A 22,217-nucleotide genomic window follows, 5' to 3' on the forward strand; every position below is an offset into this window, starting at 1 on the left:
AACGACCATGTAAACTTCTAGTGGCCATCATATGAACAACCACATGGCTCGAACCTGAAACCACAAAGGGAACAAACCTCCTGGTCCCAAACTTTTATCACTGGTAACCACTTAGATGATTGTAAAGTTGACTTTTTAGTTAAACCCACTTAAAGTTGTTATATAATTAAAAACTAGCTGTAGAATCCAAAAAGAATTTCATATTTAATATTTTTGAGTTAATTTTTTTTTATTTTTTTGAGTTTATTTTAATTGGTTAATATAAAAAATAATTATAAAAAATATTATTTTAATATCTTTTGAAAAAATTAAAAAATAACACTTGTCGTTCTTTCATTTGCATCCTTTATGCGCGAAAACACTTAAAAGATGCCTTCATATTAAATTAAGTAAAAAATAAATAAAGCACAACCGAACATCACTTTTCTCGTATCTTTCCATAGTTGACTATGCAGTATAAAATTAACCAACACGGAGAGAATCTACCATCTTCCCTTCCCCTTTCCCTTTCCCACCGATGAAGCATACTTTAGTTGTAGCTCCAAACGACAAAGATCCAACAACAAAACACAACCACCCTCATTTCTCTCCAGTTTTCTCTTCCTCGCCACCCACTCTCTCTCTGTCCGCAGATTCAAAATAAAATAAAATAAATAAAGAAACAGAGGTTAGTTTTTAGTTGTCTTTCTTAGCTTATATAGTTCAGTTACCGTTGCTCTTTCGAAGCTTGTTTCTTTACATTGTCAATTTAATTTGCTCAAATTCGCTTTAATTTTTGATTTTCGTCGCTCTTCTTGGATCTGTCTTACTTTTCATTTGTATAAGCTCTCCTTGGTTTCCGAGAGAGGTGAGCAGCCGGTGAGGAATTTGATTCTTTGTTTGGAATTTGAAAAGTCTCTTCGTATAAAGCAAGCTGGCTGGCTGCATGTCTTAATTTGTACTAACTGCTGTTTTTTCTTTTTTTAAGATTCGTGATTTTATTTTCTTGCATTTTCCCGGGAAACAAACAGGAGATAGGGCCAATGTGTGCAATTTTAGTAAGACAATTATTTCACGAAGAAAAAAAGAGGAAATGCGCGTTGATTATTTTGAGCCAAGTTTGTATAAAATTCTTAGAAAATTAAATTTAATTAGTAAAGGGACAAAATCAACGAGCCTGAAGCGATTTGACAAATTCAATATTTTTTATTAACTTTTGTGAGAGTATTACTTGTAGTGTTAGTTTTATAATCAAACATTAAAACCGAAGTGGTCCCTACGTCATTAGTTCCGATGGTTAGTGATTTAACTGTATTACATAGTTATATCTGTTTGCCACTACCAGGTGGTCTAGAAGTTAAGAAGTCACCACACAATTTTAATGGAGCAAGCTTTTTCTTGTTTATTTCTTTATGGTCATCAAGGGATATAATAATAGAGCCACTGAAGTCGGACAGTGCCTGCACCCTTCTATTGGATCAATAGTGGCGGGCCAGGGAAGGCATTGACTGTGTGGACTTGTTCGTTAGTTTCATGTTTCAGTACAGTATGTATGATGGGCGTCCCTGAAAAATGTTGTGATAGTCATTTTTTCTCTTGGAAATTTATCAAAGCTGAAAGAGATGGTGAGTTTCGGATATTTTGAATTGGAAAGAAAACTGTGTTTCTTGTTTTGAGTGTTGATCTGGAAATGAGGTGGACACACTTTTTGCTTGTGATCTATTTGATATTGCCTTTTGAAGCTTTCCGAGGGAACTCATCTCTGGAAGGTCTTGCATCCATTTTTGTTGTAAACATCATTTTCCTGAGTGGTGAAGTTTCCTCTGTGTTCCATTAAAACTAGTTTCTTTTGTGTCTATCCTTAAAACTAGTATTGATTTTCCTAAGCACTGATGGACAGCCTGTTTTCCTTAATTTTGGTATTTCTATATGTTTTTGCATAATCTGATCATTCATGGAACCTTTAGCTATAATCAATCTTTTGGCACGTGCATGCACATTTTGGTAGTGTTTAGATCTTTTTCTTAGCAAAATTTTCTACTTGTGAACAGATTAATGAATTTGGAATCTCGCAGCTTGGCAACAGTTAATGAATTTGGGATCTTGCAGCTTGGCAGCCTTCTGTGGAACATTTAATGAAGTTGTGTGGTGAATTTGGCATTGGTTCCAGAGTGATTAAGCTGTGGTTTGTCAGGACTGAAGTACATGTTTGTGAGCTTGCGAGGCTTGGTTGCTAGTTCAACCAGGTAGCTGACTGAGAATGAGAGGATCTAAAACTTCCTTGAAAATGAAATGATCCTTCTACATTTATCTCTCAGATTCTGGTTTTTATCTGACTGAAGATCAGAAGATGTCAACTGTTTGTCCTGTATATATTGATCTTTTCCTCTTTATTAGCACCTTGGCCTGGACTTCCATTGCACAAGTTTCTTAGAGATTCATTCACATGAAGAACATAAATTGTGGGATATTGGATCCTTTAAGCTCGATCACAAGAGAGATCAGTCTCAAGAACTTCGACGTCCCTGTTTGAACAGCAGAATGAAGAAGAGGTACAGTGGTGTTCTGTTTGCATCCTTGTTCATGTTATTGGTCCTTAGATATGGGCTCCTGAAAAATCCAATAGGAGAAATTTATTCGTTGAGTCCCTCCAATGCAAGTAAGCCTCTTGAATGGGTGCATCCTGCTCTTCAACCTGCAGTTCAAAATCCAGAGAATTCTTCTCAAGTTTTTTCTACAGATACCATTGTCTCCAGTCTGTTTGCTCTGAGAAATATTTCCAATGAAGAGCAAAAATCTCTGCAGACATGGAATCTACTAAAACACTTGAGTGATCATGCTCAGGTTTTATCAAATGGAGTAGAAGCTATTAAGGAAGCTGGAAATGCATGGAGCAGCCTAATGGCTTCCATCGAAGAGGAAAGACTTGGTTATACAAATGAAAGTTCAAATAGGAGAGTAAAAGAGAAACAATGTCCTCATTTTCTTAACATAATGAATGCCACAGAGCATGATAATAGCGGTTATAAATTGTGGCTTCCTTGTGGCCTGACTCAGGGTTCTTCCATCACAATTATTGGCATTCCAGATGGTCTTCTTGGCAATTTTCGGATTGACTTAACCGGGGAAGAACTTCCTGGGGAGCCTGATCCACCCATCATTTTACATTACAATGTTAGGCTTCATGGTGATAAGATTACAGAGGATCCAGTAATAGTCCAAAACACCTGGACTGTGGCTCATGACTGGGGTGAAGAGGAGCGTTGTCCTTCTCCATCTCCTGAAAAAATTAAGAAAGGTACAAATATCTACCACATTTTTTTCACTTTCAATTCAACATAGATTTAATGTTTATGCTTGCCGTGCATAGACTTAATGTTTATGCTTGCCATTTAATTTTGTGTTCATTTAAGTTTAATATCCCATTAATAGCAGTTAGGATCGGCTTCTGTATCCCAATTTGTTAGTTCTTTTATTGCCTTATGTATTTTCCCCTCAGGTCCATCGTAAAATTGTTGTTGTATATTGCATCATCCTATTAATAGCAATCAAATTGTGCACTGAGGTTTCTAAAACTTTCCATATTTAACGTAGAAAGCTAAAGTGGGCAACTAAACCCATTGGTCACTTTATCAAATTGTATCTAGATGAAGCTTTCTAAGGAATTGAACTAACAGTTTGTGATGTGGTATCTGGGTGCTGTCATCTATAACTTTTGTCCAGCCTAAGCCAATTAAAATTTGTAGCATTGTCATTAACTCTATTATGTGGTGATAACTCTATTAGTTTTATATACCAGTGGATGAGTTGGATCAATGTAATAAGATGGTGGGAAGAAATGATACTCGGGTGACTGGCATGCATTCTGATGGTTCAAGAAGGTCTTCATTTCAGGAAGGAACTAAAGTAAGAAGATATTTTCCATTTAAGCAAGGTCAGCTATCTGTTGCAACGCTTAGAGTGGGAACGGAAGGAATCCAGACGATTATTGATGGAAAGCATATAACATCTTTTGCATACCGTGAAGTAATTTCCTTACTTTGATGCTTGTGCTACTTTTGGAATTTAGTTTACCATCCCAGTTTCTTTGAATTCATTTGCATGCCGCTTTGTTGTCTGTTCAGACTTTGGAGCCATGGCTAGTAAGTGAAGTTAGGATTTCTGGGGATGTAAAGCTAATTTCAGTTGTGGCTGGTGGTCTACCTACATCGGAGGATTCAGAGCATGCAATTGATCTGGAAGAACTCAAATCAGCTCCTCTCTCCCGAAAAAGATCACTGGATCTCTTTATTGGTGTTTTTTCTACAGCAAACAATTTTAAGCGCAGGATGGCTGTTCGGAGAACGTGGATGCAGTATGCTGCAGTGCGATCAGGGGAAGTTGCAGTGCGCTTTTTTGTTGGTCTGGTGAGCTTGATTTAAATTCCTTCATTTCATGCAGCAATTTTTATGGGAGTGATGCATATTGACCAAAAAATTGGAGAAAAGAAATTTTTTCCTAATTAAGGATTGTGCACTTCATGGAAATCAGAATTCATTGACCTCATCATGAAAGGATCAAATCCTTTTATAGCAGGCCCTAAGTTTCTATCTGAGCCATTTGTGATGAAGGTCTAGGTAGTGGTAACATGAATTTGCATTACAGGTTTTGTTAACAAATTTTGTGTGTTTCATTGTCTGTTGGAAGAAGCCAAAAGTTTGAGGTCTATGGTTATAATGATGTAATTCTGTTTGCTGGGCCACTTACAAATTTGAGGTGTGTTCTGCAGCATAAAAGTCAAATAGTGAATGAGGGACTCTGGAATGAAGCGTGGACATATGGAGACATACAGCTGATGCCTTTCGTTGACTACTACAACCTCATAACCTGGAAAACTTTAGCTATCTGCATCTTTGGGGTACGTTTTTGTCTATTCTTTAGACATACATGGATGACTGGACCTTTTCCTTGTTGACCTCCTCTCTTTAACAGACAGAGGTCGCAGCAGCCAAGTATGTCACAAAGACTGATGATGATGCATTTGTTCGTGTGGATGAAATGCTAGCTTCTTTAAAGAGGATCAAAGTGAGTCATGGCTTGCTCTATGGATTAATCAATTCAGACTCGCGGCCTCATAGGAGCACTGAAAGCAAGTGGTATATTAGCCCAGAGGTAATTCTCCATTCTTGACCCTATTTATACGTAGAAGGCTCACAAATGATTACGGCTTTTCTTAAAATGTTTATATATATATCTTTGCCAGTTTGGAATAATTTGGGAGATCATGCGTATCCTGTGTCATAGCAAAAAACTATTCAACTTGAATGCTCCTAGTGTAGTATACAGTTGTCATGTTAGTTCCACATTTGGCTGATCATCCAGAACTTGTCATAAACGCGATTATTTGCAGATTCACCTAAACACAGACATCACAAATAAATACCCATCATATACAGAAGATCTGGTATATATTCTTATTACAAGGATTTCAAGCAGGACCCTGAAATTTTAGGTTGGTTCAATTCAGATGCAGGTTTAGTTACCTGGTGTAATGTACATACCAAGCCGTAAAGCTATTACTTTTTTTCTTATGCTATTTCCTTATCCTCATTTTTTATATGTGCTAAAAAAGGAATGGTCTGAAGAGACATACCCCCCTTGGGCACATGGTCCTGGTTATGTGGTGTCACGAGACATTGCCGAGGCAGTTTACAAGAGATACAAAGAGGGCCGTTTAAAGGTATGGAAATGATAGTAATCAACGGATTGCTGTCTAGTATTATGTCAGAACATGACAGTCTATTGTTCCAAACCACCCACAGATCAACTCTATATTTCTCAGAATGAAAATTGTTGATGGTTGATGTGGCAGATGTTTAAGCTAGAAGATGTAGCAATGGGTATCTGGATTGCAGAAATGAAAAGGGAGGGTTTAGAAGTTAAATATGAGATGGAAGCGAGGGTCTATAACGAAGGGTGCAAGGATGGCTATGTTGTTGCCCACTACCAAGGTCCTAGGGAAATGCTTTGTCTATGGCAGAAACTTCAAGAAGGAAATGGTGCTAGATGCTGCGGGTGAACGATAGACTTGCCATTTTTGTTACCAGGGCTCTACAAAACCACATGCTTTAATAGAATAATCTCCTTAACCAATCTCCAATTGAAAATTTTGCTTACCATATTGAGTAAATAGAGTCTCATCAGAGAGGAGTCGCTGGCTCCAAGGGCTTTCACAAATGTAGATGTTGCCACTGTACAATTATTACACTTCAGATTGTTATATTTAGTGATCAGGTGCCTTGTACGTAGGAAAAATCAGTGCCTTGTATAGATAGATAGTTCTATCTTGTAACAAGTTTATAGAAATTCTTCTCGTCATAATAGAGGGATTTTACCCTTACATATTCTTTCTTTCAGTTTTTTATCCCTTTCAATTTCACTGCTTCTCGCCCGTTGAAACCCATGCTCGCCCATTTCTGTTTGTGTATCAAATACAGAACTCTGGACGCACTTGAAAAAAAAGGGAAAAGCACACAGTAGAATCTCACGATCATACAAAGAAAAAGAAAGGAATCATTACTTGATAGTAGAGACTAACAAATACAATTATTCCCAGGTCAATATTAAACAACAAAGTTTTAACAAACCCTGATTGCTGATAGGCCAGGACTGAAAACATTCAATAAAAAATCACTCTAAAATAATACTAGCAAAAACACACTAATAATCAATTAGCCATGCATCCAATGCCATGTCGACTTGTAGGGAACACCAAGAACAGGCCACTGCAAATTACACCAACCATGAGAGGAAAGCTCTCCATCACTTCATCCATCTCCTTGACATGCCTAGGAAACAAGCAATCAGTCACTCTATGATCTGACAACGCAATTGCCATGAAGACCATCACCGACATCATTGCATGAACAAAATCGGTAAACCCAATTTTGTACCTCTCATCTTTAGGCACATCAACGGTAAGACCAGGATTAAAAACAGCCAACCCTTTTGTAGTAACAAAACCATAGTAAATTTTATCATCCGGGCCTTTAAAACTGTCGGTGAAATGAAACAAAAAGCAGGAAACAGAGCAAAGGCCAAGCAGGACATGTATCATTAGGGCAGTAACAGGAGTGCACACTCCATTCCTGGATATTGATGGGAGAAGCATTTCAAAAGTCAAAAGGGTGCCTGTAGGAAGGAAGTTGACAAGCATTGATGTTTTGGAGATTGTTTTTTGCATTCCTTTAGCCACGGCTCTCCTTTTGTTGCCTGGTTCTTTAGGGGCTTTGGTGAGGTTGCATAATGGCTTTGGTGCTCTTGGTTCATCATTTTGTGGGGATCCAGTGGAGATTTTTGTTGCTTTTGGTTCATTTTGAGGGGATGCAGTGTAGATTCTGATTCCAATTTCTTCTCCTGGAGTTTGCTCCATTTTCGCTGGACGTTGACAACAATGTTATCCGAAGTAAGCGAGGAAAACAAAAGAGATTAGTAAAAAAATAACGGGTCTAGACTGAAAAGAGAGTTCTTGCTGCGAGATCGATAAAAATTGATGGGTTTGGGTGTATAGTAATATAAAAAAAAAATTAAAAAAATTATTGAAATATATTTTCAAATAAAAAAAAAAACCAAACCACCTCCCAGTTATAAGAAATTCAATTTCTAACATCGTCAAACGGTTAGTAACTGCCTCCCAAGACCGAATGGCTGCCATTAACTTTCACACCGTTCCCACAAATACACGATGTACAAAAAAATCCCTTGACCTAAATACATGTAAGAGACTAGTTTGAATTGGAGTGACGGAAGACAGAACACTGTACATCGGCCTGACTTTGTATACTGATCCTTCTACAGTGCTAATGAGCCCATGTTAGTGAAAGAATTGTTTGTTTTGGGGAAAACAAAATCTCAATTTCTTCATGGATTGAAAAAGAAAAGAAAAAACACCACCATCTTCTCATATGAAGTCCCAGTTTATATAGATGCAGAGGAGTTATTACGTTCATTTGACAAGAGAAAATAATTAGGGGCATATCTATCTTGGTAAGAATCCATGACGAGAAATTGCAATCTCGAAAGCTTGCATTCTCTCTCCGCCGGCAAAACCATTGCGATCATAAGATGATATTTCATTGATCTTAAGATCCATACAGGCCTTAATAAGCTCTTCGCCAAGACATTCAGCAGCTTCCTGCAAAACAATAATCGGAAGCAATGAAAACAGAAAGTCGAAGAGGAAGAATGCCAATGGACAAGCACATAGTATTTGATGTATTTCGAAATCAGCAGTAGATATCAATAAAGATATATTTCTTAACCATGAAATACCAACAGCTTTTTCCCCCCCGAGAATTCTCTAATCATGATAGAATACTTACAATGGTGCTACGAGGGAGATCACCGCTTAAAGGTTTCTGCAAAGTGCTTCCGTAAAATAAACACTTCTTGCTTTGGTCATCTACCAGCATGGCATACAACTGTTTGGTCGAACAGAAAACTGACAGCCTTGGTTTTGTACGTGTGCCATTAAACTGGTGAAAACATTTGTAAATTAAGATAAGAAAACAGTTACAACCAAGAAATCATCTCAATCACTATCTATGTTTTAAAAGATGCTCAAACTATTTTGACCAGAAATTGATAGAATTTTTCAGACATTCATAAACTAATTCTATTCATAAGATTGGGAAATCCTTCACAAACCATCCATGTTCTTCATTCTGCACATGGAGCAGGATAGCCTAATAACAGTGTAATTATCCTCTATTCGATAGCACATAGCAGTGATTTTAATCAGCAAAATGCATGTCAATTGGAAACATCACCTCCTTTCTTATTATATCTGATCCGCGAATGTACTTAAAGTGATCACCTAGAAATAATATGCTTTCCAAGCATACACAGCCATTCAGATTCACAAATAGCCAAGCATCGAATGGCAAAACATTTTTTTTTTTGCAGTTGTTGATAAAGCATACCTTCTTTAGTGTTCTTCTATTTCTGATTTTCGCACTTTCTGTTCGAGTATTTGCTCTTCTTTTCGCCACCAATGTCTTTGTTTGAAAATCTGGAATAAAATTGAGAGGGGATGTAAATCAAACCAGAAATGCTAAACTAAACCAGTTAAAAGGGTTTGGCTTACTTGAATTGAATGTGCTGGTTGTACTTACTTCTAGTTTGTATGGGAAGGAAATTAAAAGGTTTTAAAGGGTTTCCAAAGACATCACAAGTTTTGAACGGGAGTGCGGAAGGAACACTCCTAACAGCCATCACACCGTGGAGTTGTTGCAAGATGAAATCAGATGACCCAAAATTGCAGAAGGAATAAATTACGTTACCAGAGCACCTGTAGAAATCTTAAAATAAAAATAATGAAAAACTAAGACAATTTCTTACTTGCTAAAACAAATCCCATAAATTCTCGGCAGATTTCGTTCAGGGATTTTAACAAGCAGTTGGTGAGAGTCCCATAGTGGGAAGGCAGCTAATTAACAACGCAAACCTCGAGCATCATTTCGTCTAGGTGGACTACAGTGTAGGGATTCATTTATGCTGGGATTAAAAACAATTTGATTAAATCAATAAAAAAGGTACTAATTGGTGTCTTTTTTTTAAGAGTTGTCAAACCACCAAAACTCTCAATCTGGGCATTAAAAAATGGATCTGCCTGCATCATCCAACAAAATCCTGCTCTGACCAAATTAACAAACCTGAGAGGTGATTTCTGCAAGATTCCAATTTCACTTCTAGATGTTAACAGATACTCCATTCGGCCAAAAGGTTCCTGTCCTCTTCGTTGATTAAACTTTCCCTATTCTTTCAACAAGCAATGAATTCGAGGGCAAGCAATTTGGGTTATTAAAGGAAAAAAATTATTTGCTTCGGTAATATGCATAGCGTAGTGTTCTTGTGGGTGAAGACGGTTGTTTCGTGTCTAAAGTTTACAGCTTTTGTTTGGATTTGAACAGTTAAAAACTTGGACTTTCAAGGCTCAAATTTTAACTTAGAATAGAAAACAGAGAGATAGGGCCATCCTAACCAAAGAAAGGAAACCGAGTGAAATAATAATTGATACCTGTGCCTTGTTGGGTACCACCACAAGTGGCACTACCAAAAATATCTTCCTTTTGTTTAAAGTCTTCATTGAAAAAGACTCTGCCTTCTGGTGGTGAGGAGAATAGATAAACATCACTTATTAGCATATCTTTTGTTCCAGATCTTTCCACAAGCTTCTAGTTTTCCTGTGGGCACGCCGTTGTTTCCCTTATAATCTCCATCACTTGAACCTTGTCTATATCTCTCACAATTCGCTAAAAATCTAAACCTCCTCTCCCTCTCTCCAAATCTAAAATACCAGTAGTGGTACCTCATGGCCTCTGAGACTGAATTACCTGCTGAATTATCTTCTATGTTTGAGAGGCTTTTAAGGCATAGAGACCTCTCTTTGTTTTTACCTTTTATTTTTGGGTTCACCTCCACTAACTCCACAGAGGAACGTGACCCAGATCAAGAACCACAAACAACAGACCCAAACGAAAGAATCATCCTTATAAACCCTCTCACTCAAGGCATGGTGGTGATTGAAGGAGCTGCAAGTCTTGAATCTTTACTTAGAGACATAGGTAACAAGAATGGTCAACCACCAGCCTCAAAAGCATCCATAGAGGCCATGCCAAGTGTGGAGATCGGGGAAGATAATAAAGATGGCGAGTGTGCTATCTGTTTAGAGGAGTGGGAGCCTGGTGCGGTAGTAAAGGAGATGCCTTGTAAGCATAGGTTCCATGGTAATTGTGTAGAAAAGTGGTTAAAGATTCATGGGAATTGCCCTGTTTGCAGGTATAAGATGCCTGTCGATGAGGAGGAGTTGGGGAAGAAGAGAGATGGGGGAGATGGAGGGAGAGAATGGAGGAGAGCTGAAAGAGAGATTTGGGTTAGTTTTGCATTTAATGGTAATAGGAGAAATAGGGATTCAAATGAAAATCCTTCAAGTGATTCTACTGATTTCTCTACTTCAAGTCCAAGTGCTGATCATGAAACGGAGAGTTAAGAGAAATTTTTGTGAGATTTTTTTTTAAATCCTTTTTACCTTTCTAAATAACATGTGTACAGAGAAGTGGTTGTATTTTATGTTTTCAATTTGAGCAATAAAGGAAGCATATATTTTTGTTTCAAATTTTACTGTTGCGCTTGAGCAATAATGTGTCATAATATTCAATAGCTTGATAAGTGAAACCATTCTAATTCAAGCTGTGGAAAGAATCTGCTCTGAGATAGCTAAAGAAGACAGGGTTAGTTATGGATGGCTATTTGAACTTGAATCCAGAGAAATTTAGGAGCTTAGATTGAGTAAATAGAAGGTCGGCAAAGTCATGAATTGGACTTCAATGGATAATTCCATCACTTCATAGATTGATTGTAACAACTGTAATTCCAGATAGTTGTCCGACTTGGGTGCTGAAACGTATTGCTGAAGTTGAGAATATTCAATGGTGTCATATTGACTACAGAGAACAGAGGCTTTCTCCCTTTGTCGTATAATCTTGATGCCTTGACACTTGGCCTAACATTAAAAGGGTAGCCATTGATTTGCGTCTGGTAATTCCGAGAAGAACTATCTATTACCTTCAATCTCTTTACTCCATACACTTTGTAAGCTTTGTCATGTGCCAACTACTTTAGCAACCAATATGATAGTGGTGAAGGTGCTCGCGTTCATCATGCAGAGCTTTTGCTGGTTGTCAGGATTGGAGGTCAAACTGTTTTCTAAGTTCAGTCTCCATCAACAGAGAAAAAGACTCGGATCTTGCTCTAATCTATCAACCAATTTAACTATCAGCTAGATACCTGAATTCCACTGAAGGGTCTTTGCGTAGGGTCTTTGGTGTTCAAAATCTTGCTTCCCCTTCAATTCTGGAAATGCAAGCTTGATCAAAATTGGCAATATCTCGTCTACCCCTTCCAAACGTAACACTTAACAATAGGATTTGGGGATTAAGCTTCATAAGTTGGAGTTTTGCTGCCACCAGTCCTTTATGTACCCAATGCATCATGCTCTCGTTTTCTTTATCCTGCATCATTTGAAGAGAACTTGCGAGAATGAAGGAGAGATTGATTATCTTAGCAATAAAATTTGCTATAAAGATTGCTGAAGCCTTTTACCTCTTGTAACAACTATTTATTGGTGTCTGTCTTTGATAACCACTGTCATGGAAGATGATATTCTTTACCGTTTCATTTACAAAAAAAACTGACATCTTCTAGATTCCTAGTCTAAATAAGATCAGCTGAGGTGTGATTTTTCGACGTTCATCAAACATTGTCCCATTAATCTTTGTTCTTTCTAGCTGAACCTGTTATAAGGTAGCACCCCTACTCCAAGAAGGCCATGTTTGATATCAAATTGCCGTCTAATTAACTGAGGAATAAAAAACATTTTAGATTCAACCAACTGATTACCTTCCTTAACCATTTCTTTTATTCCACTTGACTTTTTTGTGAAAAAATCTTCAAAGGGGAAAAATGTTATATTCTTGTGTGCAAAATATGGAATGACTTTGTAAACGAAGATATGTAAGACTTGTTATAGAAATAAACTGCATTGAGAAATGAGATAATAAGACAAGGTAGGGTGATCTGTGAATTACAATGTAAGACAATGTAAGCTTGTTTACTCTAATTTGGATTATTACTTCTTATTGAGAGAGAGAGGGTGGATTATTGCTACGTTGAACTGGAAGACGCACATCAAGTTACTGAACATTCTCCGATGGTGACGCATAAAGCTTAATTATTCTATATGTGGGTGTGGGTATGGTTGGATTTGGATGGTTCATGCTGGTTGTTTTCCGCGAGAATCTTGATCCCTTGATACCTTCCTAGCATCAACAGCGTAGCCATTGGGTTCGTTCCCGGTGATTCCAAGAAAGTCGATCCATCTACTACTCTCAATCCCTTTACCCCATGTACTCTGTAGTCATTGTCAACAACCGATCCAACAGCGCAACCACCGTGGTAATGATAGAAAGTCCTAACATTCTTCTTGCAGAACTCTCTCTGTTCACGAGGAGACTTCGAATTACTGTAGTGTTCCTTACCCAGGAACCCAGCAATGGATTTGGACCTTGCCACTCTCTCAACCAACTGAACCATCTTGATACATTCCTTCATGTCCTTCTCCTTGGCTAGATAGTTGAATTCAACTAAAGGGTTTTGCCTAGGGTCAGTGCTGTTCAATTCCAGTTTCCCTTTGGACGCTGGAAATGCAAGCTTGATTGAAATTGGTATCCTTGTTGCATTGATGCTTATTGGTAGGATTAATCCCTGAACTATGAATTTGAAGTCATCTGCTATGCCCACGATTTGAGGTGGATCTGGTAACTGAACTTGGGGGTCTGACTCTAACAAAACGGATATGGACGGGTTGTCTACCATCTCTTGTCCAATCTCTGGAAAGTCTAGCACGAGTGGGATACCAAAGTTCTTCAGGTGTCTTTTTGGTCCGATGCCACTCAACAATAGGATCTGGGGACTCCCTAATGTTCCTGCTGACAGAATAACATCACCCCATGAACCTGAATTCTCTAGCTGCTTCAGATAAGCTTCATAAGTTTGACTTACGTTGCCATCGCTCTTGATGAACCTAATACCGTGAACTGTTGTCTCATTTTCAGTACCTGCGTGGTATGAAATGAATTAACTAGCACCAATAGATTGACTGTCCAAGCAAATATACGGATAGGAGGTCATTTGAGTTTTGTTTGTTCATAGCTGTTGAAGTTTGCTAAAATCAGCAACTAGAGATATCTTTGCCTACCTTTTTTATGGAAGATGATATTCTTTACAGTTGCATTCAGAAGAACTACGATATTATCTGGGTTCCCTGTCTCTAAAAGATCAGCAGAGGTGTGCCTTCTCCCATCGTGATCAAACACTGTCCTTCCCATCTTTGTGCCCTCTACATGCTCCAAGCTGAACCCATTATAAGGTAGAATTCCTGCTTCAAGAAGGCCAAATTTGACAGCAGATTGCCATTTGGTCAACTCAGGTTTAAAAACCATTTTAGACTCCACCCACTTATAAGATTCCTTGACCAATTCTTCGTCCCATCCAGCTCTTCTAACAAAAGCATCGCTAGCTCTGCTATAGAACCCACCATTTATTGCTGATGATCCTCCGAGAACTCGTCCTCTAAGGTTGGAAACGCCGTCCTTGGAGATAAAACTTTGAGAAACTGATGAGAATTCATTGGTTTGGAACAACGCGAAACCATAGAACCTTTTGTCCAATACAAAAGGATTTTTATATGGTGAGCTTCCTCGTTCGACCAACAGCACAGAATATCTCTCTGAAAGTGTTGCTGCCAGGGGGCAACCAGCGGTGCCTCCCCCTACTATTATGTAATCGAATGACCTTCCAGAGATCTGTGTGACATCTGGAGTCATGTAGGGGAGAGTTTTGCCTACAACGAGGGGAAGGAGATTGAATTTGTTAGAATAATGTTTCAGCTTCTACTCGAAAGCTGTCATAATACAGAATTACTCATTTGGTTACGTAACATACCTTGACACTTTGAAGAAGATTGAGAAAAGCTAACAAGTAAAATATACGAAGCTGCGAGAAGTACATGAAGAAGCTCCATCTTTTGTTTTTCCAATTTGCTCGACAGAGGATTAATTCGATGGCATTGGGACTAATGCGCCGGTTTAGTTATTTGGGCATGCTGGTAAGAGTAGACTTCGCTTGTTGGTTCTTTTGGTCAATACTTACGGAACATGTTGGGTTATTACGAGAGTATTTGAAACTGAATTATCATTGCTTCTCAGATAATTTTTTATATTGAAATACATATTAATAATATTTTTTATTTTTAAAAAATTATTTTTGATATTAGCACATCAAAACGATCTAAGACATACAAAATATATTAAATTTTAACAAAAAAAAAATTAATTTTTTTGAAAACGTGGTTTGCACCGCATTCCCAAATGTATTCTATATTTGGATCTGGCGCATCCTTTATTATATATGGAACATGTTGGCTATTTTTTTAATTTATTGTAACTTAAAAACACCATAGTAACATTAATAAATCAATTTTCAATCATAAAATATCATCTAGTTGCTCTAAAAAATATAAAATAAAACAAATAAAAAAACTTTATAAATTATAATCCATGTTTTGTTGCATGATTAAAGGGCAACATCAACTTCAATGAACTCCTTTTATAAAGATAAACCTATTAAAATCAATATTGATTTTTTTTATGATCAAAATATAACTGACCGAACACTTTATATTTTATATCTTAGCATTTAAGGACTGAAACATAAAAAAAATATAAAATTTGAATACAAAATATAAAATACTAAAACAACTGGGAGCAAGTAATATACAAATTAACACTTTACAAACCACAGTGAAGTTTTCTAAATGAGAAATAGTTTTTATATATATATATATATATATATATGGCCCATGTTCCAGAGCTCAAGACATAGCTCACAAAAGACACGTGTCCAAAACTATGACGAGACAGGAAGATGACTTGGGCATCAAGGGACTGAACGGAGCTCGTATCCATTCAAGCTTGGGGGGCTCTTTCGGCCCAGTATTTCACTAGACGAGAGATCATTGATTTGGGCTCTTAAGAGCTTTAATGGCCGAACAAACCCACAGCACTCGCATTCGGGTGGAGCTGTTAATCACGAGGTGCATCCTCTCAGGGTGTTCTCTTTTATTTTATTTTTTAAAGAAAGAAATATTCTCTTAACATAGACAAAAAGTTACAGGATTAAATATCAAGGTCTAGTTATTACCTCCAAGATAGTTTCGCATGCTTAAGAATCTCCAAGAAAAAAGTATCCAATTAGGACTATAACAAGTTTTAGGGAAAATTTTAATTTGTTGGAAAAAAATTCATTTTTTATTTTTTAAAAGATAATTAAATAAAATTCATGACGCAAGAAGCCTGCGCAGTTATCAGGGCCGAATTGTGCCAAGACAGGAACAAAATAGTAGAAAACGCTCAAACTCTTAAGAACAGAATGTCTGTTCTTCATTTTTTATATATATAGTTTTGTACACATGATTATTTGAGCCCTCATTTTAAGAGAAATTTATCATGTGTTAGCAGTCATTATTTTCATTATTTTATTTTCTAAAAAAAAACTAAATTTTGGTTTTGATTTTATTTCTTTCTTATTTTCTCTTAGAACATGGCTTAACCAAAACAATCGATTTCATGAAATTGATATTGTTTATGGTCTTTGAGAATTTGCTATGGGCATGGCTGAGTAGCAAAAGGAGAAGCAATCTCCCTTTCCTCAAGAATCTCTATCCCTTGATAACGTTCCAGCATTAAAAGGGTACCTGGTGATTCCAAAAAAGTCGAGCCATCTATGACTCTCAATCCTTTATCCCATGTACTTTGTAATCTTTGTCAACAACTGATCCAACTGTGCAACCACCGTGATATTGATAATGGGTGCCTACATTCTGCTTGCAGTAATTTCTTAACTCGCCAAGGCTCGACGAGTTATGTTGGGGTCGAGTACTCGTGAAACGTGTAATGGACATCGACATCGCTATTTTCTCAAGCAATTGAGCCGTCTCAGCACACTCTTCTTCCAAGTCAACTTCGTTTTCAAGATAATTGAATTCCACTATAGGGTTTTTTCCTAGGATCTGTGTTGTTCAATTCCAGCTCTCCTTTTGATTTTGGGAAAGAAATCTTGCTTGCAATGACTATGGTTCATGCATTGAAGCTAGTTGGGGCGATTGCTCCCTCGGGTATGAATATGAAGTCTTCTTTTACGCCCGCGACTTGTAGAACATTAGAAAATTGGTAATCTGTGTTCGTGCTTGCTTCAATGCGTGGATTTTCTTTCATTTCCTGTCCAGCCCCTTCAAAGTCTAACACAAGGTGGGATCCCAAAGTTCTCAAGATTGTTTTTTGGACCAACGCCGCTTAACATTAGGATTTGGGGACTACCTAATGCTCCTGCTGACAAAATAACATCACCCTGCTGAACCGAATTCAGAGGCTTGTTGAGGTAAGCTTCGTAAGTTTGATTTATGCTGCATAGCTCTTGATGAACCTAATACCATGAGCTATGCTCTCGTTTCTTTGACCTGCATCATTTAAATATAACAACTTACTAGCTTCAAGTGATTGATTGTCCAAGTAATATTATTATGAGATGAAAAACAAAAAAACAAACATTTGCTTTTACATAATAGCTATTATGATCTGCGAAAACCAGTGTTTAATTGAGAGATCTTTGCTTACTATTTTTATGAAAGATGATGCTTTTTACGGTTGCATTCAGAAGAACTATGATATTATGTGGATTGCCTGACTGCAAAAGATCAGCTGCGAAGTGTCTTTTCCCACAGTTATCAAACAGAGACCCTCCAACCTTTGTTCTCTGTATATGTTCCCAGGAAATCCAATATAAGGTAGAACTCCAGCTTCAAGTAACCCAAGTTTGACAGCAAATTGAAATTTCATCAACTCATTGGGTCTAGAAACAATTCTAGACTCCACCCTCAACAATGTAATCAAATGACTAGCCCGAGACTTCTGCGACGTCTGAAGTCATGTACGGTAGGCTTTTGCCTACGATGAGGGAAACAGATTTAATCTATTAGAATCAATGGTTTGATTAATCATTCATTCTTTGTTGGATGTTTAATGATTTTTCTGCTATATTGATTTCTTCCTGTAGGCTGTTCTTAATTTTTTCTACAATGAACCAAAGAGAAAGAAGATATTAGCATGAATTTTAGGCTTCTAAATGGAAGCTGTCATAACTAGAGAACCTGTTTCTCTAAGTAGCATGCCTTGTATCAATGAAAAAGAACGGGACACCTTAACAAAAATAGAAATAGAAATCTGTGAAAAGACAATAGCTGTGAATAACGTGTGGAAGCTCCATTCTCGATCTTCCGGTTTCCTTTCCCCAGGGCTTGCTTAAGAAGGAGGAGAAACGTTAGCAGCATATATTGACTTGTGTGGTTTGGTTAATGATTTGAGTTTTCAGGCCCCCTGCAAATAAATTTATTGAAGTTCCTTGAACGTTAATATAATCAATCTTAAGCATGGTTTGGCTAATGATTCATTCTTTGTTGGATGTTTAATGATTTTGCAGCATAATGATTTCTTGCTCTAGGCTGTTCTTGTTTTTCTATTGTTTTATGCATGCCTTTTTGGCCGTCCCTTCTCCCTCACTTGCCAATTCTAGTGGAAGTCCCAAGTAATCACTGGAGTGATCCTGAGAAGCATGGTTCACAGTCAAAACTGATTGAAAAGTTGAATCTGGGTCAATTTCCTAAAATTGGAGTTATAAGTCATAGATGTTGAATACAGCACATGTGATATTTCATCAAGTGAACTGCCAGGTGTAAATATTTAGCTAAAGCTGGTAGCTGGCCCTCCGTTGTCATCTTGGGTTCAAATCCAGCAAGAGGATACCAGACTCCAAGTGTGGTGTGGATGGTTTTCCTTGAAATGAACCAGGAAAGAACTTAGTATTGTTACATGAAACACAGCCAACGATGCCCTAAATGGTTAGACCTAAAAAAGAAAAACAAAGAGAGAGACTGTCTTAGAAAAACTTCCAGGAGATGTATTCACAAAATATATATATTACACCATCTTTTTATATATATGGATATACTTTAAAAATGTTCTTGGGTCCATACATATACCAATTATACATAGTTTATAAACAAAGATTTAACTCTATCAGGTAACTTTCCTGCAGAGACTATATTAATAAGAACCCTTCCAGTATAAAGTCCTGAGATTCTCCAAAGGCACCCAGTTGAGTTGTTCAATTCCCTTCGACTTTAAGTCTATTCATCTCGAAGCTGATTCAATCTCGTGTTGATATTAACTATTCAAATCAAACGTCCCCAACCTCAACTGATCACCATTTTTCAATCTTCTAGCCAGGGGCTGCTCTACAGAAACACCATCAGATATGATACTACCACTCCTCTTCTTCCCTTGATTACTTGAATCATTATCCAATAGGTTTTCTTGGGGGTGAATATCCATTAAAGGAAGCTCAACAAAGGCTGTATTGGACTTGTTGGTGTCATGAATCTCATTCTCTTTTTGCATGTCTTCCTTTCTTCCAGAACTCTCAGATGATGTCAAGGAGCTTTCCATTGAACATACTGTATTCCTCATTTGTGTCCTTTCTATGTCTTTTAAAATTGAACCTCCTGTTTCTGTCAGTTCTGATATTGAAGAACTTGGACATCCACTATTAACCATTGAGACTAATCTACAGAGCTCGGCTTTTGCAAGTTCTATACCCATTGAAGAAGAATTATATCCAGCCAGAGTTTCCTGTGCTTTCTTCAATACTGTCTGTAAGTATTTCCCTTGAGCTTCAATTCTCAGCTGCAAATGTCTCTGTACCTGCAATAAAAATTTAAACCGGATTCGCATGTTCTGATAAATAGACTGAGAAAGAGGTTTGAAGAAAGGAATTGTTTTCTTGGTCTTACCTCAATCTGTTCATGAAGTTTCCTCTGCACTTCCATTTGCATTTGGAGAGCCTGTGCAATCTGAAAGCTTCTGTTGAACATAGCACTTTGAGTAAATAAAAAGCTTTTGTATTGTTATCTCTATAGAATTTCATCATAAAGCAGGTAGAGATTATGTCAACTATTACTCGTTAATTGGATGGTGGTTTCCATCACTGCAGATCCCCCTACTACTTCGAGTCACTGCAGACTCTTTGAAATGATCATCACTACTTTGAATCTCTTTGTCATCTGCAACAAAAAGAACTATAAAACAACACTCCATTGGTAGAATATAAATGAGAAAAACTAACTATGCACAGTTTATCAATCTGATTCTTTATAATTTAGAATCACCTTCTTGCTCGCTTTCAATGCTGAACAGGGACTGCTGACTCTTCCCTAGCCTGTATTTCTGCATCAAGAAGCAAACATAAAATCACAATCTTGTTTTTCTGCATTATAATAGCATAGGTTGATCTGATCATTCTGGAGAGAAAATGCCTGTAAATGGCTCTTCAAGTGGTATAAAGTAAGTCCAGGAATCCCCATCACCCTCATCAGACTCTTTGGTGTTGCCTCTGCACAAATATAATCACAGAACAGTTTAGGAAACCTTGAGCTCGTTACAAAAGATTGACAAGTAAGGTCACTGAGGTCGTAGAAATACTTGATACTTACTATCTGCACCTCCAAGTTGATTGACTGCTTCAACAAACCTTTGATGAAGTTCTTGAGTCCATTTTAGCCTAGGCTTGGCATCAGTAGACAAAACCAAGTTCATACTTTGATGTTGCAGACCCATTTCTGTTTGGTGAATGATAGACAAGTGGAAGGCTGAAACATGAATATGAGTTATGATCCTTTTCAGCTATGCTTGAAATTGTGGCAGCTGTGTGATTGTCTTTTATAATTTCGGAGTAGTCGGGCTGTCCGATGTTCTCACTCCGTATCTGGAAACATAAGTGGGGTTATGTTGGAAGGGAATATATGCTATGAGCTGTGGCTCTTCCTTTCTCCCACCTCCCATTTCATACTAACTTTTTCTTTTTAAAAAATTTCCTTCTTTCTTCTTTGACTTGAAAGGGGAGAGGGAGAGAATCTCATAGGCAGCAAAAACGGAGAAAGCAACACACTTCAATTTGAGTCTCTCAAAAGGAGAGAAAGAAGAAAAGTGTATGGTTTGTTTTTATCTTCCTGTATTCCCACCTCCCCTCTCTATCTTTCTCTCTGCTTGATTCCCTGCTGAGTAAGGTAGCCCCACCATGATGAATAATGGGTGCAACTTTCCTAGCACTCTGAGAAGCTTTGAAGAAAAACAAATACGTTGATGGGAATTTGTTATAATGGATATTTCTTTTTGGTGACTGAAAGGGACAGCCAAATGGGTCGTTCTTTTAATTTTACACTCTTTTCCTATTTTCTTTTTTGAGCAGGCTGTATTGTGATTGGCAGATTCTTTTTGTTCTTTATAGGGCTGAAGGAATCAAAGAATCTAACCTTAGATTTTAGGACTCAACATCGCCTCATTTTTCTAACAAAGAAGTGCCCTATAAAAGAGAATCAAATCAGCCATCTTGTTATAACGAAGACCAGATAAACTATACAAATGTAATCACCCCTTAATGCAATCTCTTTTACATGGGAACAAAAATTGAGCCAAAAAGAGACACAAATGTGCAAGTTTATCCGCTTACAGTCACAGGGGGGAATCTTATACATATACAGGGCCAGCTGCTTTCATGCTCGACATACAGCTAATGCCACGAGATGTACCGTCCATCATCAAAACCAACCCCTTTTAAGTATATTCAAGCCAAACAATCTTTGTTTCCTTGCATCAGAGTTATCCAAAGGAATCCGAGTAAAATCAAGAAAGCATCTGGAGAAAATTGAGTTTTCGTGTGCACTGATTGACCCCTTCTTTTCTTTTTCTTTCCACAGCCAATCCTGTCATGTTCTTACTAATTAATACCACTTCCTTTCTTTTTATAAAAAATAAAATAAAATTGAAACACAAAAAAGAAAACTAAAGTTCCGATCTTGTTGTGGCATGTTAAAGGAAACAACCAGCTAAACCAATAGTCTTAAATGGAAGTGATACAAAAGCAACACGACCAACAATCTGAAACTGATCCAACATCTCATGGTGGTTGTGATGCAAAAGCAACACAACCAACCATCCAGTGCTACTTGTTGACATGAATCAACAAGGTTGATTTGGCTCTGTCTCTCTCTCACTCTCCCCGAGTGTACGTGACTGTGTAAGTCACAAATGCATAGACAAAATGAAATGAAAAAAGGTCCGCATATTTATGGCAGCAGCACACTTCTGTAATATGAAAACAATCTACTGGACTGCTCAGCATAAAAGTCTCTTGCTAATAAATAAAGAAATATACTCCAAAGGGAATGTTAGCTTTAAGCCTGTAGTCCATATCCATGCAGAAACTGAGAAAAGAAATTTTCACCCATAAAAGAAAACAAAGGAAATGAAAAGAAAAAGAAAAAGAAAAAGGGAAGCCAAAATGGCCAACAACAAATCGTAAAAGTCGATTAAATCAGATCGATATTTGGATTTCTTGGGTTGCGGTTTAGAGCTTTGATCACTGGAATCAAAATCCAATGATTGATCTCCAAAGAACTGCCATCTGATCGGTGCCATATAATCAGTATGTCTAGCTTGCTGCGTTAATCGCTTTCCCTGGATTCAAAGGTG

At 37.4% G+C, this 22,217-nt stretch overlaps 6 protein-coding genes and 1 pseudogene across 16 annotated transcripts; 2 read left to right on the forward strand and 5 right to left on the reverse strand.

The window, feature by feature from the left end:
- The first annotated feature begins 445 nt into the window (after positions 1–445).
- Positions 446–6,360, forward strand: LOC7460692 (beta-1,3-galactosyltransferase GALT1). 9 transcript variants are annotated; one of them, XM_052454939.1, is made up of 8 exons: positions 446–667; positions 2,031–3,277; positions 3,779–4,005; positions 4,104–4,385; positions 4,748–4,876; positions 4,951–5,130; positions 5,369–5,470; positions 5,591–5,698. In XM_052454939.1, the coding sequence occupies exons 2-7, from the start codon at positions 2,521–2,523 to the stop codon at positions 5,468–5,470; spliced, it is 1,677 nt and encodes a 558-aa protein (XP_052310899.1). In that variant the 5' UTR covers positions 446–667; positions 2,031–2,520; the 3' UTR covers positions 5,591–5,698. The 9 variants fall into 9 exon arrangements, with proteins under 9 accessions (XP_052310899.1, XP_024463429.1, XP_024463423.1 ...); XM_024607655.2 differs by lacking the exon at positions 5,369–5,470 and adding an exon at positions 5,831–6,360 and having other exon boundaries at positions 453–667; XM_024607657.2 differs by lacking the exon at positions 5,369–5,470 and adding an exon at positions 5,831–6,360 and having other exon boundaries at positions 453–667; positions 2,055–3,277.
- A 151-nt stretch (positions 6,361–6,511) lies between these two features.
- On the reverse strand, positions 6,512–7,775 carry LOC7460693 (protein DMP8). Its single transcript, XM_002312211.4, has one exon. The coding sequence runs from the start codon at positions 7,388–7,390 to the stop codon at positions 6,686–6,688; it is 705 nt and encodes a 234-aa protein (XP_002312247.1). The 5' UTR covers positions 7,391–7,775; the 3' UTR covers positions 6,512–6,685.
- A 140-nt stretch (positions 7,776–7,915) lies between these two features.
- LOC7498173 (uncharacterized) lies at positions 7,916–10,171 on the reverse strand. Of its 2 annotated transcripts, none has more exons than XM_024607664.2 (5): positions 10,037–10,171; positions 9,132–9,317; positions 8,940–9,028; positions 8,340–8,492; positions 7,916–8,152 (listed from the first exon to the last, which is right to left on the reverse strand). In XM_024607664.2, exons 1-5 carry the CDS (start codon positions 10,161–10,163, stop codon positions 7,997–7,999), a joined length of 711 nt encoding a protein of 236 aa, XP_024463432.1. In that variant the 5' UTR covers positions 10,164–10,171; the 3' UTR covers positions 7,916–7,996. The 2 variants fall into 2 exon arrangements, with proteins under 2 accessions (XP_024463432.1, XP_006379666.1); XM_006379604.3 differs by lacking the exon at positions 10,037–10,171 and adding an exon at positions 9,672–10,017 and having other exon boundaries at positions 9,132–9,307.
- Positions 10,172–10,330: 159 nt separating this feature from the next.
- On the forward strand, positions 10,331–11,134 carry LOC7498174 (E3 ubiquitin-protein ligase MPSR1). Its single transcript, XM_002311269.4, has one exon. The coding sequence runs from the start codon at positions 10,331–10,333 to the stop codon at positions 11,006–11,008; it is 678 nt and encodes a 225-aa protein (XP_002311305.1). The 3' UTR covers positions 11,009–11,134.
- Positions 11,135–12,514: 1,380 nt separating this feature from the next.
- LOC7460694 ((R)-mandelonitrile lyase-like) lies at positions 12,515–14,688 on the reverse strand. Its single transcript, XM_024607663.2, has 3 exons — positions 14,521–14,688; positions 13,775–14,419; positions 12,515–13,634 (listed from the first exon to the last, which is right to left on the reverse strand). Exons 1-3 carry the CDS (start codon positions 14,597–14,599, stop codon positions 12,754–12,756), a joined length of 1,605 nt encoding a protein of 534 aa, XP_024463431.1. The 5' UTR covers positions 14,600–14,688; the 3' UTR covers positions 12,515–12,753.
- A 1,550-nt stretch (positions 14,689–16,238) lies between these two features.
- LOC112328441 ((R)-mandelonitrile lyase-like) lies at positions 16,239–18,406 on the reverse strand (annotated as a pseudogene).
- A 161-nt stretch (positions 18,407–18,567) lies between these two features.
- LOC7498175 (myb family transcription factor PHL8) lies at positions 18,568–21,443 on the reverse strand. Of its 2 annotated transcripts, none has more exons than XM_052454940.1 (6): positions 20,180–21,443; positions 20,003–20,079; positions 19,856–19,913; positions 19,648–19,750; positions 19,481–19,550; positions 18,568–19,391 (listed from the first exon to the last, which is right to left on the reverse strand). In XM_052454940.1, exons 1-6 carry the CDS (start codon positions 20,301–20,303, stop codon positions 18,855–18,857), a joined length of 969 nt encoding a protein of 322 aa, XP_052310900.1. In that variant the 5' UTR covers positions 20,304–21,443; the 3' UTR covers positions 18,568–18,854. The 2 variants fall into 2 exon arrangements, with proteins under 2 accessions (XP_052310900.1, XP_024461762.1); XM_024605994.2 differs by having other exon boundaries at positions 19,648–19,765; positions 20,180–20,740.
- Between the last annotated feature and the right edge of the window lie 774 nt (positions 21,444–22,217).

The sequence above is a fragment of the Populus trichocarpa genome, chromosome 8 (genome assembly GCF_000002775.5).
Source record: "Populus trichocarpa isolate Nisqually-1 chromosome 8, P.trichocarpa_v4.1, whole genome shotgun sequence".
Classification (NCBI taxonomy): Eukaryota; Viridiplantae; Streptophyta; class Magnoliopsida; order Malpighiales; family Salicaceae; genus Populus; species Populus trichocarpa.

What these genes read in the sequence shown, in the direction of transcription:
- LOC7460692 (XM_024607655.2), top strand. Translation starts at nt 2,521, where the DNA reads ATGAAGAAGAGGTACAGTGGTGTTCTGTTTGCATCCTTGTTCATGTTA. An exon ending in TCCTGAAAAAATTAAGAAAG is followed by an intron (nt 3,278 to 3,778) that starts GTACAAATATCT and finishes TTTATATACCAG; the next exon opens with TGGATGAGTTGGATCAATGT. An exon ending in CATCTTTTGCATACCGTGAA is followed by an intron (nt 4,006 to 4,103) that starts GTAATTTCCTTA and finishes TTGTCTGTTCAG; the next exon opens with ACTTTGGAGCCATGGCTAGT.
- LOC7460694 (XM_024607663.2), bottom strand. Translation starts at nt 14,599, where the DNA reads ATGGAGCTTCTTCATGTACTTCTCGCAGCTTCGTATATTTTACTTGTT. An exon ending in ATCTTCTTCAAAGTGTCAAG is followed by an intron (nt 14,420 to 14,520) that starts GTATGTTACGTA and finishes CCCTCGTTGTAG; the next exon opens with GCAAAACTCTCCCCTACATG. An exon ending in TATCATCTTCCATAAAAAAG is followed by an intron (nt 13,635 to 13,774) that starts GTAGGCAAAGAT and finishes CATACCACGCAG; the next exon opens with GTACTGAAAATGAGACAACA.
- LOC7498174 (XM_002311269.4), top strand. Translation starts at nt 10,331, where the DNA reads ATGGCCTCTGAGACTGAATTACCTGCTGAATTATCTTCTATGTTTGAG.
- LOC7460693 (XM_002312211.4), bottom strand. Translation starts at nt 7,390, where the DNA reads ATGGAGCAAACTCCAGGAGAAGAAATTGGAATCAGAATCTACACTGCA.
- LOC7498173 (XM_024607664.2), bottom strand. Translation starts at nt 10,163, where the DNA reads ATGCTAATAAGTGATGTTTATCTATTCTCCTCACCACCAGAAGGCAGA. An exon ending in TGGTACCCAACAAGGCACAG is followed by an intron (nt 9,318 to 10,036) that starts GTATCAATTATT and finishes TTTTATTTTAAG; the next exon opens with ATTTCTACAGGTGCTCTGGT. An exon ending in ATAGAAGAACACTAAAGAAG is followed by an intron (nt 8,493 to 8,939) that starts GTATGCTTTATC and finishes TGTTTTCACCAG; the next exon opens with TTTAATGGCACACGTACAAA.
- LOC7498175 (XM_024605994.2), bottom strand. Translation starts at nt 20,303, where the DNA reads ATGGGTCTGCAACATCAAAGTATGAACTTGGTTTTGTCTACTGATGCC. An exon ending in TCAACTTGGAGGTGCAGATA is followed by an intron (nt 20,080 to 20,179) that starts GTAAGTATCAAG and finishes ATATTTGTGCAG; the next exon opens with AGGCAACACCAAAGAGTCTG. An exon ending in AACTTCATGAACAGATTGAG is followed by an intron (nt 19,392 to 19,480) that starts GTAAGACCAAGA and finishes TTTTTATTGCAG; the next exon opens with GTACAGAGACATTTGCAGCT.